Source organism: Calliphora vicina, chromosome 3 (genome assembly GCF_958450345.1).
Source record: "Calliphora vicina chromosome 3, idCalVici1.1, whole genome shotgun sequence".
Lineage (NCBI taxonomy): Eukaryota > Metazoa > Arthropoda > Insecta > Diptera > Calliphoridae > Calliphora > Calliphora vicina.
This window is the reverse complement of record NC_088782.1, coordinates 118,538,247-118,563,070: the sequence shown is the minus strand read 5'-3', so window position 1 is coordinate 118,563,070 and position 24,824 is coordinate 118,538,247. Positions and strand designations below refer to the sequence as shown.

Here is a 24,824-nt window from a genome sequence, read left to right as displayed (position 1 = left end):
AAGTTGGGTTTTGTTGAAAATATTTAATAATTTCAGTACGCACTTTTTTCTGGTCACTCATTTTAATCAGATTAACAAAAAAATTAATATAATTGACATTACACATAATAACTGACATGTTTTTCAAAGGTAACTTGATCAAAAAAAAATTCAAATAATACTTGGGTTAAAAAATGTAATGAAAAACGTGTGTTAAGAATTTTTCGATCTCACTCCTTAGAACAGAACTAGAACAGAACTAGAACAGAACTAGAACAGAACTAGAACAGAACTAGAACAGAACTAGAACAGAACTAGAACAGAACTAGAACAGAACTAGAACAGAACTAGAACAGAACTAGAACAGAACTAGAACAGAACTAGAACAGAACTAGAACAGAACTAGAACAGAACTAGAACTGAACTAGAACAGAACTAGAACAGAACTAGAACAGAACTAGAACAGAACTAGAACAGAACTAGAACAGAACTAGAACAGAACTAGAACAGAACTAGAACAGAACTAGAACAGAACTAGAACAGAACTAGAACAGAACTAGAACAGAACTAGAACAGAACTAGAACAGAACTAGAACAGAACTAGAACAGAACTAGAACAGAACTAGAACAGAACTAGAACAGAACTAGAACTAGAACAGAACTAGAACAGAACTAGAACAGAACTAGAACAGAACTAGAACAGAACTAGAACAGAACTAGAACAGAACTAGAACAGAACTAGAACAGAACTAGAACAGAACTAGAACAGAACTAGAACAGAACTAGAACAGAACTAGAACAGAACTAGAACAGAACTAGAACAGAACTAGAACAGAACTAGAACAGAACTAGAACAGAACTAGAACAGAACTAGAACAGAACTAGAACAGAACTAGAACAGAACTAGAACAGAACTAGAACATAACTAGAACAGAACTAGAACAGAACTAGAACAGAACTAGAACAGAACTAGAACAGAACTAGAACAGAACTAGAACAGAACTAGAACAGAACTGAAGTAGTTCCAAACTAAACTAAGACTATAAAGATTTACATTTCAAAATGTCCCAGCAATGTCTTGCCATTCATTATTGGTATCATGAGTAGCAGGCTATTTTCTTAATATTATTCAGGTTTAAACAAATCTGTGCCTGCTATGTAAATCTGTATTAAAATTTCATATAATTTTCTGTGGTTTTTTTCTTGATTTCGTTTGGAAGCAATTTTCCTTCGTTTTTCTTTTATTTGTTGCTGACAATAGGGCTGTTAAAGATGAAAGTAAAAACTAAAAAAATAAGAAAACTAATCAACATATTTTAGGATTTCGTTGGGGTTTTTGTTTTGTTACCTTTATGCTGGGACTTGTATCATTGTCATCATCATCGAGGCTGGCTGCAGCAAAAACATCAACTTTACGATAATGTTGCTGGTGATGTAAGGCTTGATGCTGATGATATTGCTGCTGCTGCTGCTGTTGCTGCTGGTGGTGATTATGATAATGCTGTTGTGACTTTAATGCTGATGAAGCTTTTGGTAAAATTAGAGAATCTTCGTTGTTGTGTTGTTGTTGATGATGATGATGCTGCTGCTGTGGATATTGATGTTGCAAGTTATTGTGATGATGGGCAGCTGAGGAAGGCGTTGGAAGTTGTTGCTGCTGCTGTTGCAGCTGTGGCTGTGCTTTTGGTTGCTGGTGATGAAGATGACAGTGGTTGCTTGTGTGATGCTGATTGGTATATTGCTGTAGATTTTTCACTCTCCCCTCACATTGACAGCAGCTTTTATTTATTAGTGTTGAGGCTGATGTGGTCGCTGAAGCAGTGGTTTTGTTTGGCGTTTGGCCACTTTGAAATCTTTTGCTGTCACTGAGTATTGGCTGGGGTGGGGGAGAGGGTATGTCGGGTGGTGTTATGAATGTTTTGCCAATGATGAAATCAGATTCAACATCCTCGATAAGACAGGTATTACGTCCATTAGCAATATTAGAATCAAGACGTTTAGAACAATAATTTGATTGTATCTGCTGCTGAGGATGGTGTATATGTGGTTGCTGTTCATGATGTCGATGATGTTTTAAGTCATCAATTTTCCCATTCAAATTTGTGGTTATTGTTGTTGCAGGAGGTTTAGTTTGTGGCAACCATGTACCAATGTTTTGATATTGCTGCTGCTGCTGCTGCTGTTGAGATTGTGTTGAATATTCTGGCCCCATTTGTGGCTGTTGTTGATGGTAGTGATGCTGTTGCTGCTGTTCCTGTAGTTGTAGCTGTTTTTGATAATGCAACTGCTGCTGTTGCTGCTGTTTACCTACAACTCCTTTGTGTAGATTACAATGTTGTTGTCCTAAAACAACTAGCTGTTCTTGATGTTGCTGCTGCTGCTGATTATTATAATGTTGATGTATGTGCTGATGTGTGGCAGGATAATACTGTTTAGTTCCAAATCCATGCATACATGTATTTTTCAGTTTTTATTTTGTTGGTTTATGGGTTTATTTTTTCCATATAATCAAGTTTAGTTTCCATCCATTATAAAAGCCGCATTTTTAGGCCATTACAGACAACAACAGAAAAAAAAACATTTGTTGAGAGAAATAAGAAAGACAGACACAAACACATTTGAAATTATTTTCCTTTTTTTTTAGTAAAAAAAAAAGAAAAAATCAACTCGTATTATGTTGAAAGCAAAAAAACGGAAAAGGTACATACTACAATAAAAAAAACTTAAATCGAAAACTTCATCAAATGTGTATTTAATGTGTGTAAAGGAAACAAAAACCAACATCATGACAAAAACAAAAAAAAAATGAAAATCACACAAATAAACAAATTAGGATTTCAAGATAAACACAACAAAATTGAATTGTTTTAAAATAAAAAAACAAAATTGAATGGAAACGGTAGTAGTAAGTAGAGGGATTGAGAGCAAAAATATTATTTGTAAAAAAAACATAACTAAGAGGATTAAATTTCATGTCAAAAAGGGTTAATAAAGAACAAAAGTCTTTCAACTCAAAGGATTTTTTAAAACAAGAATAATTAAAACTAAAGCTTTTTTTTCAAACATTTGTTCTACTGTGCAACATTAGTTCTTGTTCTGTTCTAGTTCTGTTCTAGTTCAGTTCTAGTTCAGTTCTAGTTCAGTTCTAGTTCAGTTCTAGTTCAGTTCTAGTTCAGTTCTAGTTCAGTTCTAGTTCAGTTCTAGTTCAGTTCTAGTTCAGTTCTAGTTCAGTTCTAGTTCAGTTCTAGTTCAGTTCTAGTTCAGTTCTAGTTCAGTTCTAGTTCAGTTCTAGTTCAGTTCTAGTTCAGTTCTAGTTCAGTTCTAGTTCAGTTCTAGTTCAGTTCTAGTTCAGTTCTAGTTCAGTTCTAGTTCAGTTCTAGTTCAGTTCTAGTTCAGTTCTAGTTCAGTTCTAGTTCAGTTCTAGTTCAGTTCTAGTTCAGTTCTAGTTCAGTTCTAGTTCAGTTCTAGTTCAGTTCTAGTTCAGTTCTAGTTCAGTTCTAGTTCAGTTCTAGTTCAGTTCTAGTTCAGTTCTAGTTCAGTTCTAGTTCAGTTCTAGTTCAGTTCTAGTTCAGTTCTAGTTCAGTTCTAGTTCAGTTCTAGTTCAGTTCTAGTTCAGTTCTAGTTCAGTTCTAGTTCAGTTCTAGTTCAGTTCTAGTTCAGTTCTAGTTCAGTTCTAGTTCAGTTCTAGTTCAGTTCTAGTTCAGTTCTAGTTCAGTTCTAGTTCAGTTCTAGTTCAGTTCTAGTTCAGTTCTAGTTCAGTTCTAGTTCAGTTCTAGTTCAGTTCTAGTTCAGTTCTAGTTCAGTTCTAGTTCAGTTCTAGTTCAGTTCTAGTTCAGTTCTAGTTCAGTTCTAGTTCAGTTCTAGTTCAGTTCTAGTTCAGTTCTAGTTCAGTTCTAGTTCAGTTCTAGTTCAGTTCTAGTTCAGTTCTAGTTCAGTTCTAGTTCAGTTCTAGTTCAGTTCTAGTTCAGTTCTAGTTCAGTTCTAGTTCAGTTCTAGTTCAGTTCTAGTTCAGTTCTAGTTCAGTTCTAGAAGAAGATCTACGATTGAAGCTAAACATGGAGTTCGATTGAACCTAACTTGGGGTTCGATTGAACCTAATTCGACCTAATTTGGAGTTCGATTGAACCTAATTTGGAGTTCGATTGAACCTAATTTGGAGTTCGATTGAATCTAACTTGGAGTTCGATCGAACCTAACTTGGAGTACAAGAAGATCTACGATTGAGTCTAAACTTGGAGTACAAAAAGATCTACAATTGAAGCTAATCTTGGAGTACAGGAAGATCTACGATTGAAGCTAAACTTTACTCTAACACTTACTCTAGACTAACACTATTCTAACTGTATTTTAGCTTTAATCTAATTCTACTTTAAGTCTATTCTACTCTTTCTTTAATTTAATTTATCTCTACTGTAATTTTAATCCGACTGTACTCTAACTCTACTCTAAGTCTCCTAAAACTCTACTTTATTTCTACCCTAACTCTGCTGAAAATCTTGGTTAACTTCACTCTAAATTAAATTACATTTCAACTTCATTATAAAATCCCCTTTTCTCATACAATTGCTGAAAATTACAGCAATTTTCAGTATTTCTTCAGCGAGAAAAGAAACCTTGACAAAAACTAACTCCAAAAAAAATGCATATGGAATCTAACAAAAACTTCATAATTTCATTTATAAAAAAAAGAAAAAATAAAAAAAAACTAACACATGTAACCAAATCCTGCCCGACTTCATTTTCATCGTATTTATCAGTTTTGAAGCTTATTGCCCAAGAAAAGAAAAAAGATTTTGCAAACAAAATTATGCTTTAAATTTCTTTTTGGTTGTCTTCTTTCTGTTATTTTTATTACATCTTATCTTTAAACAAAGTAGGTTTTCTGGTTTATATTGTAGTATGTTGTAGGATGTATGAAAATCAGTTGAATGTTTTCAACAGAATATTTTCCTTATACATATTATTATTATTTAAATTTTTTTTCTTGGTCTTTTGCCAAGTAGGGTAAAGATTTTCATTTATATGCGAGTATGTAAGAGTATTTTATTTTTTTTTAGTTTTTTTAAGTTTCTTGAACACATACACGAGAAAAACTACTCACAGACAACATCAATATCTACATGTAAACTAAATTTGTTTGTTGGAAATATCCTTGCTTGCATGCAGGCAGTCAGACAACCAAAATAACTAACTAGTGATTTCAAATATCTTAAAAGGAAATTTACTCTCTACACAAATACTCATGCAAAAACATGTTTATACTTAGAAATCTGTGTTAGTTTTTACATGTTTTTTAAATGTATGTGTGTGTAATCCTGTTATGTACAGACACATCCGAACAAAAGTTTAAGTCATGATTACAGTCGTCATACTCATCAACATCGTCATCATTTTGTTTTCATACAAGGATGTTGTGTATGTATATAAGGGTGGCCCTAATTTTGCACCTTTTCGGTGCTCCTAAGGTCTAAAAATGTTCCCTAACTCTACCCTAACTCTTCTCCCCTCGCACTCTTTTGGTGCTCCTAAGGTATAAAATTGTTTTCTAACTCTACTATAAATCTTCTCCACTCTCACTTTAATATAATCGTCTCTACTCAAATCTAACTCTACCCCAACTCTACTCTAACTCTACTCTAACTCTACTCTAACTCTACTCTAACTCTACTCTAACTCTACTCTAACTCTACTCTAACTCTACTCTAACTCTACTCTAACTCTACTCTAACTCTACTCTAACTCTACTCTAACTCTACTCTAACTCTACTCTAACTCTACTCTAACTCTACTCTAACTCTACTCTAACTCTACTCTAACTCTACTCTAACTCTACTCTAACTCTACTCTAACTCTACTCTAACTCTACTCTAACTCTACTCTAACTCTACTCTAACTCTACTCTAACTCTACTCTAACTCTACTCTAACTCTACTCTAACTCTACTCTAACTCTACTCTAACTCTACTCTAACTCTACTCTAACTCTACTCTAACTCTACTCTAACTCTACTCTAACTCTACTCTAACTCTACTCTAACTCTACTCTAACTCTACTCTAACTCTACTCTAACTCTACTCTAACTCTACTCTAACTCTACTCTAACTCTACTCTAACTCTACTCTAACTCTACTCTAACTCTACTCTAACTCTACTCTAACTCTACTCTAACTCTACTCTAACTCTACTCTAACTCTACTCTAACTCTACTCTAACTCTACTCTAACTCTAACTCTACTCTAACTCTACTCTAACTCTACTCTAACTCTACTCTAACTCTACTCTAACTCTAACTCTACTCTAACTCTACTCTAACTCTACTCTAACTCTACTCTAACTCTACTCTAACTCTACTCTAACTCTACTCTAACTCTACTCTAACTCTACTCTAACTCTACTCTAACTCTACTCTAACTCTACTCTAACTCTACTCTAACTCTACTCTAACTCTACTCTAACTCTACTCTAACTCTACTCTAACTCTACTCTAACTCTACTCTAACTCTACTCTAACTCTACTCTAACTCTACTCTAACTCTACTCTAACTCTACTCTAACTCTACTCTAACTCTACTCTAACTCTACTCTACTCTAACTCTACTCTAACTCTACTCTAACTCTACTCTAACTCTACTCTAACTCTACTCTAACTCTACTCTAACTCTACTCTAACTCTAACTCTAACTCTACTCTAACTCTACTCTAACTCTACTCTAACTCTACTCTAACTCTACTCTAACTCTACTCTACTCTAACTCTACTCTAACTCTACTCTAACTCTACTCTAACTCTACTCTAACTCTACTCTAACTCTACTCTAACTCTACTCTAACTCTACTCTAACTCTACTCTAACTCTACTCTAACCCTAGCCAACAGTTCTTTTTGAATCCTCATTTAACATTTATTAAAATCCAAAACATTGCACAGTGGGTTTTTCAAAAAAAAAATGTAGTAATAAATCCGAATCTTCAAAACTACTGCTCGGATTACAAAATAATGTAAGAACGAATCGTAGACAAGGACATAGGCTTTACAAAAACCAAATTTGTGACCACCCTGTTAGAATACAAGCTGAGATACAGGGTGCCACAGACGACCACCTCTGGTTAGAAAAACTTTGTACAGCCTGGACTTAATTTGGTTTTTCACAAATATCTGCGGTAATGGTTGTGCAAATGTTGTGCTAAAAATTTACTCCTAATTCTAATAAATTCCAAAAATTAAAAAGTCCTTTGGAAATATCTCAAGCCTCTTAGTAGTGAAAAATAATCAAAGTCAAAATTTTGAAATTTGTTTGAAAAACAGGGAGCTTAATTATTTTTAATATTTCTTATAGATTTTTTAAAAAAATTTAAAAAATTTTAATATATTTGAAAAGAACTGGCTCTCAAAATTACTAATACCACATTTCTAAAGCGATATAAACATGCACCCTACTTAAGGCAGTGGTCGGAAATAGTGACGTTTTTTTAAAAATATCCAAGTTTATCATTAAATTAAAAAAAGTTTACATCTAGTTTTTTAAATTTTTTTTACATATTATAATAAACATATTTATTGCAATTAATTTGACATTTAATTGTTACCCTTCCGCCCTTAAACATCGTGAGAAGAGCAGTTTATCTAAAAATAGTCAAATTTTCAATAGCATTTTATTTAATTGCTTAAAAATTAAACTAAAATTTATTTTTTCAAAATAATTTTTTCTTTTTAGGATTAAAAACATAACAATCTAATTAAATTTCAAAAATCATAACAATAACTTCAACGAGCACTTTTTTATAAGCTTTTAAATCCAACAAAATAAATATGTTAAAAATACAAACTTGTCAACATTTTATTATTTTCCATGCGCCTAAAAGTATGCTAACAAAATACACTAATACGCTTTTGATATATTTGCATCGGGATATATACGTTTTGATCATTTTATTTACTAATTGAAGTGGATTATATAGACATATTATATATCAGTGGAAAGCTAAACAAGTGTATTTTTATATTTTATTGAAATTTAAGTTTTACTAGTTACGAAATAAAAAAGAAGACTGATTGAAAAACCTAAATTTTATTAATATATTTTTTTTTTTGAATTTGAAGATGATGTTGAACAATTTTAGAACTCGTTAACATCAAATCACCAAGAAGAGCAAAATGAGGATCACCCTAATATGTATGTGTCATTGTTTGAGAGTGTGTAAGTATTTCCGGAACAGCGTAATCTTGTTTGTTTGCATGTGAGTGTCTTTGTATGGGATTTTTTCTTAGTAACATGATCTTATGATTCTTGTTTGTTTGAGTTCAAATGTCAATTTATGACAAATAAGAGTTTTATTTAAATAAAAGACAAACAACAAATGTCAACATAAAATCAAACAAATTAAACTAAATAAATAAAGAACAATTAAAAAAGAAATTAAAAACAATTTGTTTTAGTTGACAAAATTTTGCTGGAAATTGTAATTAAAGTAAAATTTCTTTACATTATTTTCATTTTAAAAACTTACCTGTTCATTGTCAACATTTTTATTCAAATATGAGGTTAAACTGCGCGCCATGTTCTTGAGATGAGATGTTTAAATATTATTCACTATATATTTCTTTATAAAATCTGTTGCTAACTTTTAATTGCTTTCTTGGTTTAATGTTTTTTTTTTGTTTTTTGTTTTTATATATAAAAAATATTTTTCTATAATTTGTTAAGGGTTTGTTTTATAAACTGGATTTTGTGCGTTTGGTATTGCTATAAATAAATAGAATTATATTTTTAAGGCAAAGAAATTGATAAAAGATGTTAACTGCAAGGTTTGTGTGTTTTAGCAAAATGTAAGAAATAAATTAATCACTAAAATTCTAATTTTCAATGTTCGAAATTCTTATTTCTGCAAGAAAATCAAAAATATTGTATTTATTTGCTAAGTTCGAAAATTCGAATTTAATTTTGAAAATTCGAACTTAATTTCGAAATTGTAGTTTTTGCATTAAATTCAGCTATAACACTAACTTAATACAAATATGTGTCTTTTTTGAAATTTCGAAATTTTAAATTTTGCACCAAAATAAAAAAAACTTTAAATATTGAGTTTTTCCACTTTAACAAAATATTTCCTTTCAAAATTTCAAACTCGGCATCTTTAAATTCTGCTGCTGAATTGAAAATTTCCAATTTTTTTTTTTGGCTAATTTCGAAAATTCGAACATAATTTCGAAATTCAGATTTTTGCACCTAAATAATCTGCAATATCTTTTTATTTCAAAAATGTAAAAATTTTGAAATTTTGTCTTTAATTCGAAATTGAAAATTTTCAAAGAAAATTATAATTTTTTTTCATTTCTGATTAAAATTTTATATTTTTTTGCGAAGTTCGAAAATTCGTATTTAATTTCGAAAATTCGAACATAATTTCAAATTTCCAATTGTTACAACAAAATCCAAATTTTTTGCTAAATTAGAAAATTCGAACTTAATTTTGAAATTCAGATATTTGCACCAAAATAATCTTCAGTATATTTTTATTATAAAAATGTTGTAGTTAGTACCTACAGTGGTACTTTTCAAAAAGTACCAAAAAAGTACTTTTTGAAAATATGGAAAATTTTAACAAAAATAAGATTTATTTAAAATATTTATTAATTTCTTGCTTAAGATTTTTGTTGGTTTTAGGTACAAAATTGGTACTTTTCAAAAAAGTACTTTTTGAAAATATTGAAAAATTTTAACAAAAATAAGATTTATTTAAAAAATTTACTCATTTCTTGTTTATTTTTTTGGTTATATGCACTAAAGTGGTACTTTTCAAAAAGTACCAAAAAAGTACTTTTTGAAAATATTGAAAATTTTAACATAAAATATGATTTATTTTAAAAATTTACTCATTTATTGCTTAATTTGTTTGTTTTTGTTGGTTATGTGGACTAAAGAGGTACTTTTCAAAAAGTACCAAAAAAGTACTTTTTAAAAATATTGAAAATTTCAACAAAAATAAGATTTATTTAAAAAATTTACTCATTTCTTGCTTTATTTGTTTGTTTTTGTTGGTTATATGCACTTTTCAAAAAGTACCAAAAAAGTACTTTTTAAAAATATTGAAATTTTTTACAAAAATAAGTTTTATTTAAAAAATTTATCATTTCTTGCTTAATTTGTTTGTTTTTGTTGGTTATATGCACTAAAGTGGTACTTTTCAAAAAGTACCAAAAAAGTACTTTTTGAAAATATGGAAAATTTTAACAAAAATAAGATTTATTTAAAAAATTTACTCATTTCTTGCTTAATTTGTTTATTTTTTTTGGTTATATGCACTAAAGTGGTACTTTCCAAAAAGTACCAAAAAAGTGCTTTTTGAAAATATTGAAAATTGTTAACAAAAATAAGATTTATTTAAAAAATTTACTCATTTCTTGCTTAATTTGTTTGTTTTTGTTGGTTATATACACTAAAGTGGTACTTTCCAAATAGTACCAAAAAAGTACTTTTTGAAAATATGGAAAATTTTAACAAAAAATAAGATTTATTTTAAAAATGTGTTTATTTCTTGCTTTATTTGTTTGTTTTTGTTGGTTATATGCACTAAAGTGGTACTTTTCAAAAAGTACCAAAAAAGTACTTTTTGAAAATATGGAAAATTTTAACAAAAAATAAGATTTATTTTAAAAATTTACTCATTTCTTGCTTAATTTGTTTATTTTTGTTGGTTATATGCACTAAGAGGTACTTTTCAAAAAGTACCAAAAAAGTACTTTTTGAAAATATGGAAAATTTTAACAAAATATAAGATTTATTTAAAAAAATGATTAATTTCTTGCTTAAGATTTTTGTTTTTTATTGGTTTTAGGTACAAAATTGGTACTTTTCAAAAAGTACCAAAAAAGTACTTTTTAAAAATATTGAAAAATTTTAACAAAAATAAGATTTATTTTAAAAATGTGTTTATTTCCTGCTTAAGATTTTTGTTTTTTGTTGGTTTATGCACTAAAGTGGTACTTTTCAAAAAGTACCAAAAAAGTACTTTTTGAAAATATTGAAAATTTTAACAAAAATAACATTTATTTAGAAAATTTACTTATTTTTTGCTTAAGATTTTTGTTTTTTTGTTGGTTTTAGGTACTAAATTGGTACTTTCCAAAAAGTACCAAAAAAGTACTTTTTGGAAATATTGAAAATTTTGCTAAAAAAAAACATTTTACAAAAATTATATTAATTTGTTGATTAAAATTTAATTTTTTGTTGCTTAAAGTTACTAAATTGGTACTTTTCAAAAAGTACCTTTTTGCAATATTCTCACAAATTCCATAATTTTTGATATCTTTGCAGAAACTTGAAAAAGTACGTTTCTGTGTGTTATATATTAATATTTAATATAATATTCCTTTGTCAAATTTATTACCACATTTAATGGATTTTTTTTTTGTTTGCATAGTTCTTTGACTCCCTCAAATTTCTTGTGCTGCTTTTCATTCATTCGGTTTCTTTATTCAATATTATTTCTGTTACATTTGAATTTTAAATTTCCGTTTCCTTGTTTTCACTCCCACACATCATATGTATGTATATTTAACATTAAAATGAAAAGAAAAATTTAATAAATATTTTTCCATTTATTCTATGCAGTTTAGCATTTTAGTATTTTCATTTATATTACAGGGAAAACTGGCAAAAGGCTGAAGGACTGACTGACTGAACAGGGTACAAAGATAACGAGCAAAGAATTCTATTATTTGTAGCCAATATTAAAATAAATTTTATATTGAGTTTTTTTTTTTTTTGCCATCATGCTCTTTTATCGTTGTATCAAAAAAAAAGAAGTGTTGCATTTTTATATTCCTTTATTTTTCAAATATATATTTTTCTTTTTTTTTAGAAAATTGATTTGATTTTCTGTTTTTGTATTTTGTGTGTAGTTTTATTCATTCATCTTTTAATTTGTAAAATGTTTTTGATTGAAATTCTATGCATTTCATTTTAAACATTTTGTAGCACTTTGAATTATTGTTCAGGCCAGTCAGCCAGCCAGCCAGCCAGCCAGTCAGGCTGTCAGTCTTTCTCTCTCTCTGTCAGTATATTTAACAGAGTCCTTTTAAGTTCTTTTCAACACTATTTGCAAATCCTGTTGTTAGTTTTCTAAGCTGTTTTTTGTGTTGCCTTTTTCTCTATTTAACTAATAATGCCAATCAAAAAAAAAAGGGTAGCTGTATGTGTGTGTTTAGTCTACATCCTTTTGATTCGTTTGATGATTTTATTATTGAATTTTTAAATAAGATTTAGGATTTATTTTATGTCCCATCAGCAATTCCAATATTTATTTATTGTAAGGTATTAAATTACTTTATTCCTTCTTAAATAATTTTCCTATTAAATCATTTATTTAATTGTGCATTGATACCATTAAAATCATCTTAATTTCATTTATCATTGCTCTACGCTCATGCCATTCATTCAGCTGCTATTTAATTCATGGCAAAATCATTTTACTTTCCTTTTTTTTCTCCTAGATTAAATCTGATTTTCAGTTTGGCTTAAGGTCAATAAGAGTTTAACAATTTACCTACAAATTCCAATTAATAACAGATGGTGGCAAAGTCACATACATCACAAAATTATAAACGAAAAGGAAACTCACAGCTTTAGCTGGTTTATGTGACCCGGAAATACATTTGAGTTTTTTTTTTTTTCAAAAATAGAGAAATAGGTTAAAAAAACAAGCAAAACATTCGTCATTGAACTTGTAAAAGTTAAACAAAAAAAAAAAAACTAAATCAAGATTTTATAGGAAACATGATGAGAAAACTAAAACAGTGGTAAAGACATTAAAAATTAGCTTAAAAATCAAAATTTACAGTTTTTAAAAATAGTAGTAGAAATACTACTATTTTTAAAAAAACTTAAAATTTATATTTTAAGCTTAATTCTTTTAAATGGATTTAATTTTAAGTTAATTTTTAGATTTTTATAAAGTAGTAAAAATACTACTATTTTTTAAAACCTAAAAATTGTAGTTTTAAAAAAAAATTCAAGAAATTTTCTGATTGTAAAAATTTTATTAACAATAACTCTTCAAAATTATGGTTTTACACCATTTTGAACAAATTTAAAAATAGTAGTAAAAATACTACTATTTTAAAACTACTGAAAAATAATATTTTTGAAACCCTTAAAGCTTATTTGATATAAATATACTTAATTTTATGTAATTTTTTTAAATTTTAAAATAGTAGTAAAAATACTACTATTTTGAAAATATTAAATTTGGTATTCCTAATATTCCTAACACATAATATATATTTAAATATTTATTTCAAAGTAATTTTTTACTTCTCTGCTTTATTTTAATGCAATTTGGAACTATTTTAAAATAGTAGTAAAACTACTACTATTTTTAAATTTGTGAAAAATCGTATTTTTGTAACCTGTAAAGTTAGTTTGGATTAAATATACTTAATTTTTTGAGAATTTTTTAATTTTTAGTTTTTAATATAGTAGTAAAAATACTACTATTTTTTAAAACTTAAAAATACTAGTTTTGAAATAAAAATTCAGGAAATTTTCTGATTTTAAAAATTTTATTAGCAATATTTCTTCAAAATTATGGTTTTAAAACATTTTGAGAAAATTTAAAAATAGTAGTAAAAATACTACTTTTTTAAAACTACTGAAAAATAATATTTTTGAAACCTTTAAAGCTTTTTTGATATAAATATACTTAATTTTATGTAATTTTTTTTAATTTTAAAATAGTAGTAAAAATACTACTATTTTGAAAATATTAAATTTGGTATTCCTAATATTCCTAACACATAATATATATTTAAATATTTATTTCAAAGTAATTTTTTACTTATCTGCTTTATTTTAATGCAATTTGGAACTATTTTAAAATAGTAGTAAAACTACTACTATTTTTTAATTTGTGAAAAATAGTATTTTTGTATCCCGTAAAGCTAATTTTAAAATAGTAGTAGATATACTACCATTTATAATTGATATTTGTGATATGTTTAATATGTAATATATTTCTAAACTTTTATTTCTAAGCTATTTTTTTATATTCTGCCTCATTTTAAGCCAATTTATTAGTATTTTAAAATAGTAGCAAAAATACTACTATTTTTCAAAACTTAAAAAATTCGCATTTAATAAATTTTCAATGCTTACTTTAATCATTCTTTAATTTAATGAAAATTTAAATTTTTTGAAAATAGTAGTAGAAATACTACTATTTTAAGAATACTAAAAAAATCGTTTTTGTATATCTTAATATATACAATTTTTTAAACTGTTAATTTTAAGCATATTTTTACATCTCCACTTATTTCTAATTAAATTTTAGACTTTTTTAAAATAGTAGTAAAAATACTACTATTTATAAAACACTAAAATTTGCATTTTTAAACCGTATTAAGCATGTTTACTTTAAATATTCCTTAATTTTATGAAATTTATAATTTTTGAAAATAGTAGTAGAAATACTACTATTTTAAGAATACTAAAAAAGGCGTTTTTGTATATCTTAATATATAAAATTTTTTTAAACTGTTAATTTTAAGCAAATTTTTACATCTCTACTTATTTCTAATTCAATTTTCGACTTTTTTAAAATAGTAGTAAAAATATTACTATTTATAAAACACTAAAATTTGCATTTTTAAACCGTATTAAGCATGTTTACTTTAAATATTCCCTAATTGTATGAAATTTATAGTTTTTGAAAATAGTAGTAGAAATAGTACTATTTTAAGAATACTAAAAATTACGTTTTTGTATATCTCAATATATAACATTTTTTTAAACTGTTAATTTTAAGAAAATTTTTACATCTCCAACTAATTCTAAGTCAATTTGCGACATTTCGAAAATAGTAGTAAAAAAATACTACTATTTATAAAACACTAAAATTTGTGATTTTTAAATAGTTTTAAGTAAGTTTACTTTAAATATTCCTTAATTTTATGAAATTTATAATTTTTGAAAATAGTAGTAGAAATAGTACTATTTTAAGAATACTAAAAATTACGTTTTTGTATATCTCAATTTATAACATTTTTTTAAACTGTTAATTTTAAACAAATTTTTACATCTCCAACTAATTCTAAGTCAATTTGCGACATTTCGAAAATAGTAGTAAAAAAATACTACTATTTATAAAACACTAAAATTTGTGATTTTTAAATAGTTTTAAGTAAGTTTACTTTAAATATTCTTTAATTTTATGAAATTTATAATTTTTGAAAATAGTAGTAGAAATAGTACTATTTCAAGAATAGTAAAAATTACGTTTTTGTATATCTCAATATATAACATTTTTTAAACCGTTAATTTTAAGCAAATTTTTACATCTCCAACTAATTCTAAGTCAATTTGCGACATTTCGAAAATAGTAGTAAAAAAATACTACTATTTATAAAACACTAAAATTTGTGATTTTTAAATAGTTTTAAGTAAGTTTACTTTAAATATTCTTTAATTTTATGAAATTTATAATTTTTGAAAATAGTAGTAGAAATAGTACTATTTCAAGAATAGTAAAAATTACGTTTTTGTATATAAAATATTTCCAAACTTTAAATTTTAAGCAAATTTTTGTTTCTCTGCCTAATTTTAATAACATTTCGGATTATATTAAAATAGTAGTAAAAATACTACTATTTTTGATAATATAAAAATTAGCAATTTTATTTCAACTAAAGCTTTTTTAGTTAAAATATAGTTTAATTTTATGAAATTTGTAATATTTAAAAAAAAGTAGTATAAATACTACTATTTTATATTCTTCGAATTTATGTTTCTGAAATGCTTATATTTTTAAATTTTTAATTTTTCAATAAAAATTTTCACTTTTTTGCATTCTTTTAATGCAATTTGATATTCGTTTGAAAATAGTAGTAAAAATACTACTATTTTTAAAATCATTAAATTTGTGTTGGTGAATGACTTTAAGCTTATTTTGTTTATTTAAACTTAAAATTGGGATTGTTTTGATATTTTAAAATAGTAGTATTTATACTACTATTTTGAAAATCACTAAAATTAGTGGTTTTTATTGTTATTAATTTTTTTTAGCATAATTTAAATGCTAACAGAAAGTTAGCAAAGTTAGCCCCCTAAAAAATATATTTTTTTAATACTTTCATAATAACACAATCATTCATGTCTATACTTTCTTCACCAAATTTCCTGTGGCTATCAACATCTTGCTATGTTTGTTTTATAAAGCATATGTTCATATCTTTTAATATTAAATATGATAGAAGTTTTGTTAATTTTGGTTTGTCTGTCTGTCTCTATTTGTTTGTTTGCTGGGTTGGGGTTATTTTCTAGTCCTTTTTGTAACTGATAATAAGGACGATGATGATGATGATGCTGCTGCTGCCATCAATATTGATGTGTTCCAACTGATGTTGCCAGTTGTATTGTTGTCTTGTTTGTTATTGATAGTTCTGTTTGTTGTTGGTTGGTGGGGGTCAGATTGTTGCTAAAAGCATATTTTCTGTGTTTTGGTTTAATTTTGACTGTTTGCTTGGTTGAATCTTATGTCCGGTATTATGACCTTCAATATTCATTACAAAATTTCATACACTTTATTCACAGCAAAAGGGTGTAACCAAAAATTTAGTATTTTTTTTTGTGAGAAATCTTACTTTTAATGAGATTAAATTTTTAAATCACTCTTTTTTCAACACCCTGTCTTGGTAATATTCATCAAAATCTTGTACAATTTATATTAAGAAACTTTTGCTATTCAACCGTTAAATTCTCAATATAATTATTTCGCTACATTTGTGTGCTCGTGTGTCTGTAATTTGTTTGATTTTTTTTTTGGTTCGTTCATTATTGGAATTTTTCTTTTTAGCCAACAAAAGTTTGTAATTATTATTGACTTTTATATATTTTATTTTCTAAATATGACCAATATTAGTAAATTTAATTTATTGGCAGTTGTGGTTTTCTTAAGACTTTTTTTCGATTATTAATTGAGTAACATATTTCGAGGAAAATCAGTAATAAATGAAATAAATAATAAATTGTGGGGGCGATGAAAAGAAAATTAAACATAATAATTGGTAATAGAGGATTAGAAAAATGAAACATATTTATTTGTACAATTTTAATCATGATTTATTATATCTTCAAAGTTTTAAATGTGTAAAAATGCTAAAAATAGCCTTTTTTAAAAAAGGTAGTAGAAAATACTACTATTTTTTTTAACAGCTAAAATTATTTTTTTTTATATTATAAACTCTAATTGCTATAGAAAAACTATTTATTATAAAAACGTACTAGAAAATAACCTTTTAACACTTTTTAAAAAGTAGTAAAAAAATACTACTATTTTTTAATACTGAATTTTTTGTCATTTTTAATGCTAATTTTTATTTTATAAAGCATATATGACCAGAAATTTAATTTTTTTAAAAAAAGTATTCAAAATACTACTATTTTTTCCATATTTATACACCAAATGTTTGGCAAAAACTTTTGTAAATTCTTAAAATTTTAGCTAAATCATCTATTATTAAAAAGAATTGAAAAAAATTCAGCAAATTTAAATTTTTAAAAAAGTACTAAAAATACTACTATTTTTAAAAAGCCAAAATTCTATATTTTTTTAAACATAAATAATAAAAATATGAAAAATTTTTAAAAATTTTATTTTTTTAAAATAGTAGTAAAAATATTACAGTTTGGAAAAAAGCTAAACTACAGTTTTATTTCAATATTGTTAAAAAATTATTAATAAAAAAATACTTAAATATGAAAAAAGTGGTAAGAATTATTAAAAATACTTTAAAAAATCGAAAAAATTTAATTTTTAAAAAAAGTAGTAGAAATACTACTATTTTTAAAAAGTCAAAATTGCGTATTTTTTCAACATTTTTTAAAGAATTATTAAAAATACTTTAAAAAATCGAAAAAATTTAATTTTTAAAAAAAGTAGTAGAAATACTACTATTTTTAAAAAGTCTAAATTCTGTATTTTTTCAACATTTTTTAAACATAAATAATAAAAATATGAAAAATTTTTAAAAATTTTATTTAAATTCCAAAATTTTACATTTTTCAAAAAGTAGTAAAAATACTATGGTTTGGAAAAAAGCTAAAATGCAGTTTTATTTCAATAGTTTTAAAAAAATTATTAATAAAAAAATACTTAAATATGAAAAAAGTGGTAAGAATTATTAAAAATATTAAAAAAACTCGAAAAAATTAAATTTTTTAAAAAAGTAGTAGAAATACTACTATTTTTAAAAAGCAAAAATTCCTTATTTTTTAAACATTATTAATAAAATAATACAAAAAATTAGTGCAAATTTTATTTAAAACCCAAAATATTACATTTTTAAAATAGTAGTAGAAATACTACGGTTTGGAAAAAAGCTAAAATACAGTTTTATTTCAATATTGTTAAAAAATATTAATAAAAAATACTTAAATATGAAAAATGTAGTAAGAATTATTAAAAATACTTAAAAAAACAAAAAATTTTATTTTTAAAAAAGTAGTAGAAATACTACTATTTTTAAAAAGTTTAAATTCAGTATTTTTTCAACATTTTTTAAACATAAATAATAAAAATATGAAAAATTTTTAAAAATATTTTTTAAATTCCAAAAATTTACATTTTTCAAAAAGTAGTAAAAATACTACGGTTTGGAAAAAAGCTAAAATAGAGTTTTATTTCAATATTTTTAAAAAATTATTAATAAAAAATACTTAAATATGAAAAAAGTGGTAAGAATTATTAAAAATATTAAAAAAACTCGAAAAAATTAAATTTTTTAAAAAAGTAGTAGAAATACTACTATTTTTAAAAAGCAAAAATTCCTTATTTTTTAAATATTATTAATAAAATAATACAAAAAATTAGTAAACATTTTATTTAAAACCCAAAATATTACATTTTTAAAATAGTAGTAGAAATACTACGGTTTGGAAAAAAGCTAAAATACAGTTTTATTTCAATATTGTTAAAAAATTATTAATAAAAAATACTTAAATATGAAAAATGTGGTAAGAATTATTAAAAATACATATAAAAATCGAAAAAAATTAAATTTTTAAAAAAAGTAGTAGAAATACTACTATTTTTAAAAAGCCAAAATTCCGTATTTTTTGGAAAATTTTTAAACATTATTAATAAAAATTGGAAAAATTTTTAAAAATTTTATTTAAATTCCAAAATTTTACATTTTTAAAATAGTAGTAGAAATACTACGGTTTGGAAAAAAGCTAAACTACAGTTTTATTTCAATATTGTTAAAAAATTATTAATAAAAAATACTTAAATATGAAAAAAGTGGTAAGAATTATTAAAAATACTTTAAAATATCGAAAAAATTTAATTTTTAAAAAAAGTAGTAAAAATACTACTATTTTTAAAAAGCAAAAATTCCTTATTTTTTAAACATTATTAATAAAAATTGGAAAAAACTTGTAAAAATTTTATTTAAAACCCAAAATATTACATTTTTAAAATAGTAGTAGAAATACTACGGTTAGGAAAAAAGCTAAAATACAGTTTTATTTCAATATTTTTAAAAAAATTATTAATAAAAAATACGTAAATATGAAAAATGTATTAAGAATTATTAAAAATACTTTAAAATATCGAAAAAATTTAATTTTTAAAAAAAGTAGTAAAAATACTACTATTTTTAAAAAGTCTAAATTCAGTATTTTTTCAACATTTTTTAAACATAAATAATAAAAATATGAAAAATTTTTAAAAATATTTTTTAAATTCCAAAAATTTACATTTTTCAAAAAGTAGTGAAAATACTACGGTTTGGAAAAAAGCTAAAATACCGTATTTCAAACCTAATAAAACATTATTAATAAAAAAAATACTTAAATATGAAAAAATAGTACAAATTTTGAATTTATATTTCCATTTTAACAAAAAGTACTTTTCTACTACTATTTTTAAATTGTCCAGAAAAACGTAAAACGCAACTCTATAAATGTTATTAACCAAAAATTTTATTTAAATCCAAAAAAAATTTTAATTTTTGAAAAAGTACTTTTCTACTACTATTTTTAAATTGTATAGAAAAACGTACTTTGTTACAAAAATGTCCTGAATGTGTAAAATTTAAGAAAATTCTCTAATTTTCTTATTTATAAAAAAGTAGTATTTCTACTACTATTTTCAAAACTTAATTTAAACACTGCAGTATTACTTTTGATAACATAAATTACAAGAATTTAATAAAATTTTAAATGTTTCTTGCTTTTTAAAAAAGTAGTATTTCTACTACTATTTAAAAATATTCAAATAAACAATAAAATAATAAGTAGATTTTTTTTACATTATTTTGTAATTTAATAATAAAACCATTTATTACATTCCTAAGCTCTATTAACCCTAAATTAATTTCAAATTGCTTATTTTTTTTGGTCGTATCTTAAGACATAAATTTTGTACAAATATTTAATGAGTTCAAATTGTATGGTCGTTTGTTAGGTCTCTAATCATTATTTAGATAGAAGTTTTCTTTTATAAGGCATTTGGTTTCCCTTTTATTTTAGATTGTCTTCAAAATGTTGTTGTCCTTAAACACATGACAAACGAACTACTTATACGATTTGGATAGATTGTGAGTTTGTGTATGATTAACAACAAAAAAATATGTTTTTCCATGTGGTTTTATATTCTAAAAAGTATGTGTAACCATACTCATACATTAACAAATAAATCTTTCCTGTTTTTTTTCATTCCAGAATGTAAGTAAGTTTGTGTTTGTGGTGCAAAACTTTAGCAAAAGTGTTGTCATAAATCTTTCTTTAGTGGTTTCATATGTTTTATTTGTATATTTTAACAATGCTCTTATCAAAATCTACTCATATTTTCTTCGTTTTTTTTTCTTTTATCCTACGTTTTTTTGAGCTTAACTTTTTTTGTTATTGTTTTTCTTTTCTTTAGCTATGTTAGGCAAATAGCAAAAGTTTCAGTTCAGCATTGTTTTTTTTTGTCGTTTCTTAATGATAAAAAAGGGAAAACAAAAAATTTTGAGGTTTCATAATCTTTGCTTTTGTAACTTTAAGCAATGAATGTCGCTAAAAGTTTAACAACAAAAAATTAAAGAATTATATAAATTCCCGGGATTAAAAATGAAAATTGTTGTTAACTAGAGGTGTTGATGTGTCTTAAAATGGCTTTACTTTGTACCTTTATCAAGTGTGATGAGGGTATTCCTAACACTAATTAACATTTTAGTAAGTTTTATATGAAAATTTGTCAACAACACGTTGGTAATTGTAAATCTAAGAGATTAAAAATGTTAATCACAAGTTTCATTAGCTTGTTTAAATAATTTAAATAATCAAATATCAAAGCAAAATATGTTCATTATTTATTCAAAAAAGTTCAAAAAAGTTTTAAATTTGAATAATTTTACTAAAACATGCATTTCAAAAATAGTAGTAGAAATACTACTTTTTTTAAAATGCAGAATTATCTAAAATTTAAATAAATTTATGCTATTTCTGTTATTAAAAGTAATAAAACAGCTTTTAAATTAAGTTTTGAAAATAGTAGTAGAAATACTACTTTTTTAGAAATTTAAAAAATTAGATTTTTGGCCATTTTTTAATTTTTTGTATCAAATTTAAATCTGTATTGTAAATCAAAGTAGAAAATTTGAAAAATTTTACTTGAATTTGCATTCCAAAAATAGTAGTAGAAATACTAACTTTTTAAAAATTGTTAAAAATTCCCTAAATATTGCTTGTATAGTTGGAAAATTGGCGAATTTCACAAAGTTCTACTTATTTTAGCATTGTTTTAAATAGTAGTAGAAATACTACTTTTTTAAAATGCAAGAAACATTTAAAATTTTAATAAATTTATGTTATTAAAAGTAATAAAACAGTGTTTAAATTAAGTTTTGAAAATAGTAGTAGAAATACTACTTTTTTAGAAATAAAAAAAATTAGATTTTTAACCATTTTTTTAATTTTTTGTCGAATTTAATAAACTTCTACTTATTTTTGTTTTTATTTGCATTTTTTTAAATAGTAGTAGAAATACTACTTTTCTAAATTGCAGGAAACTTATGAATTTTATTAAATTCTTGTAATTTATGTTATTACAAGTAATAAAACAGTGTTTAAATTAAGTTTTGAAAATAGTAGTAGAAATACTACCTTTTTTATAAATAAGAAAATTTAGATTTTTGTCCATTTTTTTTAAATTTTTTGTAACAAATCTAAATCTGTAGTTTAAATCTAAGTAGAAAATTTGAAAAAATATACTTGAATTTGCATTCCAAAAATAGTAGTAGAAATACTAACTTTTTAAAATGTGTTAAAAATGCCAGGATTCTCTAAATATTACTTATATAGTTGGATAATTAGCGAGTTTCATAAAGTTCTACTTATTTTTGTGGTTTGTTTGCCTCTTTGTAAATAGTAGTAGAAATACTACTTTTTTAAAATGCAAGAATTATTTAAAATTTTAATAAATTTATGTAATTTATGTTATTAAAAGTAATAAAACAGTATTTAAATTAAGTTTTCAAAATAGTAGTAGAAATACTACTTTTTTATAAATAAGAAAATTTAGATTTTTGTCCATTTTTTTTTGTAAATTTTTTGTAACAAATCTAAATCTGTATTGTAAATCAAAGTAAAAAATTTGAAAAATTTTACTTGAATTTGTATTCCAAAAATAGTAGTAGAAATACTAACTTTTTAAAAATTGTTAAAAATGGTAAGTTTCCCTAAATATTGCTTATATAGTTAGAAAATTGGCGAAATTCACAAATTTCTACTTATTTTTGTTGTTTGTTTGCATTTTTGTAAATAGTAGTAGAAATACTACTATTTTAAAATGCAGAAAACTTATGAATTTTATTAAATTCTTGTAATTTATGTTATTACAAGTAATAAAACAGTGATTAAATTATGTTTGGAAAATAGTAGTAGAAATACTACTTTTTTATAAATAAGAAAATTTAGATTTTTGGACATTTTTTGTAAATTTTTGTCGAATTTCATAAAGTTCTACTTATTTTTGTTTTTATTTGAATTTTTTTAAATAGTAGTAGAAATACTACTTTTTTAAAATGCAGGAAACTTATGAATTTTATTAAATTCTGGTAATTTATGTTTTTAAAAGTAATAAAACAGTGTTTAAATTAAGTTTTGAAAATAGTAGTAGAAATACTACTTTTTTAAAAATAAGAAAATTAGTAAATTTTCTTAAATTTTACACATTTCCGGCCATTTTTGTAACAAATATTCAACGAAACTGTAAGATTATTCAATTTTTTTTACTAAATTTAAGGTAATTTAAGGAGATTTAAAGTGAAAACCTAATTTTCACTTAAAAGAATTTATGATTCTAATTAATATAAATTTACTAACTTATTTGCCTTAAAATAAATTGCCTAAACTTTAATTAAATTTTTACTTTTCAAACAAATCTCCCTACAAATTGAATTTGTATTTTTTTATCGTTTTCCACGAATTAACTGATAAAGGCTCTTTTGTAACAAACTTCCGCCTCTCTAAAACACCAAATGTTTTAACAGGAAATAAAGCTTTAAATATATGTATATTTTAAAGAGAAAGTGAGGGGGAAGGCAGATGAGATGAGGCTAGACTTATGTAAGTTGTTAAATAAAAGCAATGTAGTAAAAATCATGATGTTTGTCTGTTAAGTAAGAGAGCGAGTCCTTACAGAACACTGGCATTTAAACATGTTTAAAAACTAATTTAATTAATATTAGTAAATGTTCATCATGTTAATCATTGTATAAGTATTTAACACTTGATTAAACAATAACTATTTGTAAAAGAAAGAAAAGTACAATAACTAAATAGTCTTAAAATAACAATAAACCTTCAATTATATAACTACGTCTTTATAAGAGAGAGCTGAGCAGGGGTATTATACATAACGATAACAATATAAATAGCAAATCATTTATCTCTACAAAATTTATAGAATATTTTCTATATTAATCCTGATTAAATTGTTATTAATGTGTTATACAAACAGGATAACAAAAGGAGTTACATAAGCTTAATATTCAAAGGATATTAAGGATAATATTACAACAGAAAAGAAAACATATTTAAGGAATTTACTATATATAAATTGCTAGATTTACTAAAGGTATTTATTGTATAGGAACTTTCTTAAATGTTTTTATGTATATAAAAAGTGAAGCATACTTTTTAGGATTTAAGGTGAGATTTTATGTTCAAAGAATTGAAAACGCAAAAAACTTATTTTCTTATAAAGATTTCTTTAAAAGTTTTTTTTTGATAAAAAAGAAAAGTTGACTGCTATTTTAAACACGTTTTTATTATATAATGGAGTGCTTTTGACAGTGTTTATGAATGAAAGCAAAGTGCATAACAAAGAAATTGTAACACTGACTAATAATAATTTAATTTAAAATTTAATTTTTGTTATTATAAGCAAAATTATACACATTAGGATACTTTTTAAAAATAGTAGTAGAAATACTACTTTTTAAGAAGTGTTAAAAATACAAAATTTTATGAAATTCTTTTATTTTTTGTCATTTTAAGTAAAATACTAGCCTTTACATTAAGTTTTAAAAATAGTAGTAGAAAAACTACTTTTTAAAATAACTAAAAATAGCAAATTTGATTAATTTTTTTTATTTTTTCTTATTCCAAGCTTAATAACACACTTTAAATAAATTTTTGAAATTAGTAGTAGAAATACTACTTTTTTAAAAAAGTGTAAAAAGTAGTAAATTTTAGTTATTTCGTTAGAGAAATAAAAATATTATTAACTCGCTCATATTTTTGGTTATATTTGCTATTTTAAAAATAGTAGTAGAAAAACTACTTTTTTAAAACAACTAAAAATA

The 24,824-nt window shown here is 24.3% G+C and overlaps 2 protein-coding genes across 3 annotated transcripts in view; both read right to left on the bottom strand.

The window, feature by feature from the left end:
* ome (omega) overlaps positions 1-24,824 on the bottom strand; it is a 228,003-nt gene that overhangs the window by 93,892 nt on the left and 109,287 nt on the right. The gene's annotated exons all lie outside the window — the stretch shown is intronic.
* LOC135953819 (myb-like protein Q) lies at positions 1,286-8,536 on the bottom strand. The gene is made up of 2 exons (XM_065503831.1): positions 8,486-8,536; positions 1,286-2,407 (listed from the first exon to the last, which is right to left on the bottom strand). The coding sequence occupies exons 1-2, from the start codon at positions 8,534-8,536 to the stop codon at positions 1,286-1,288; spliced, it is 1,173 nt and encodes a 390-aa protein (XP_065359903.1).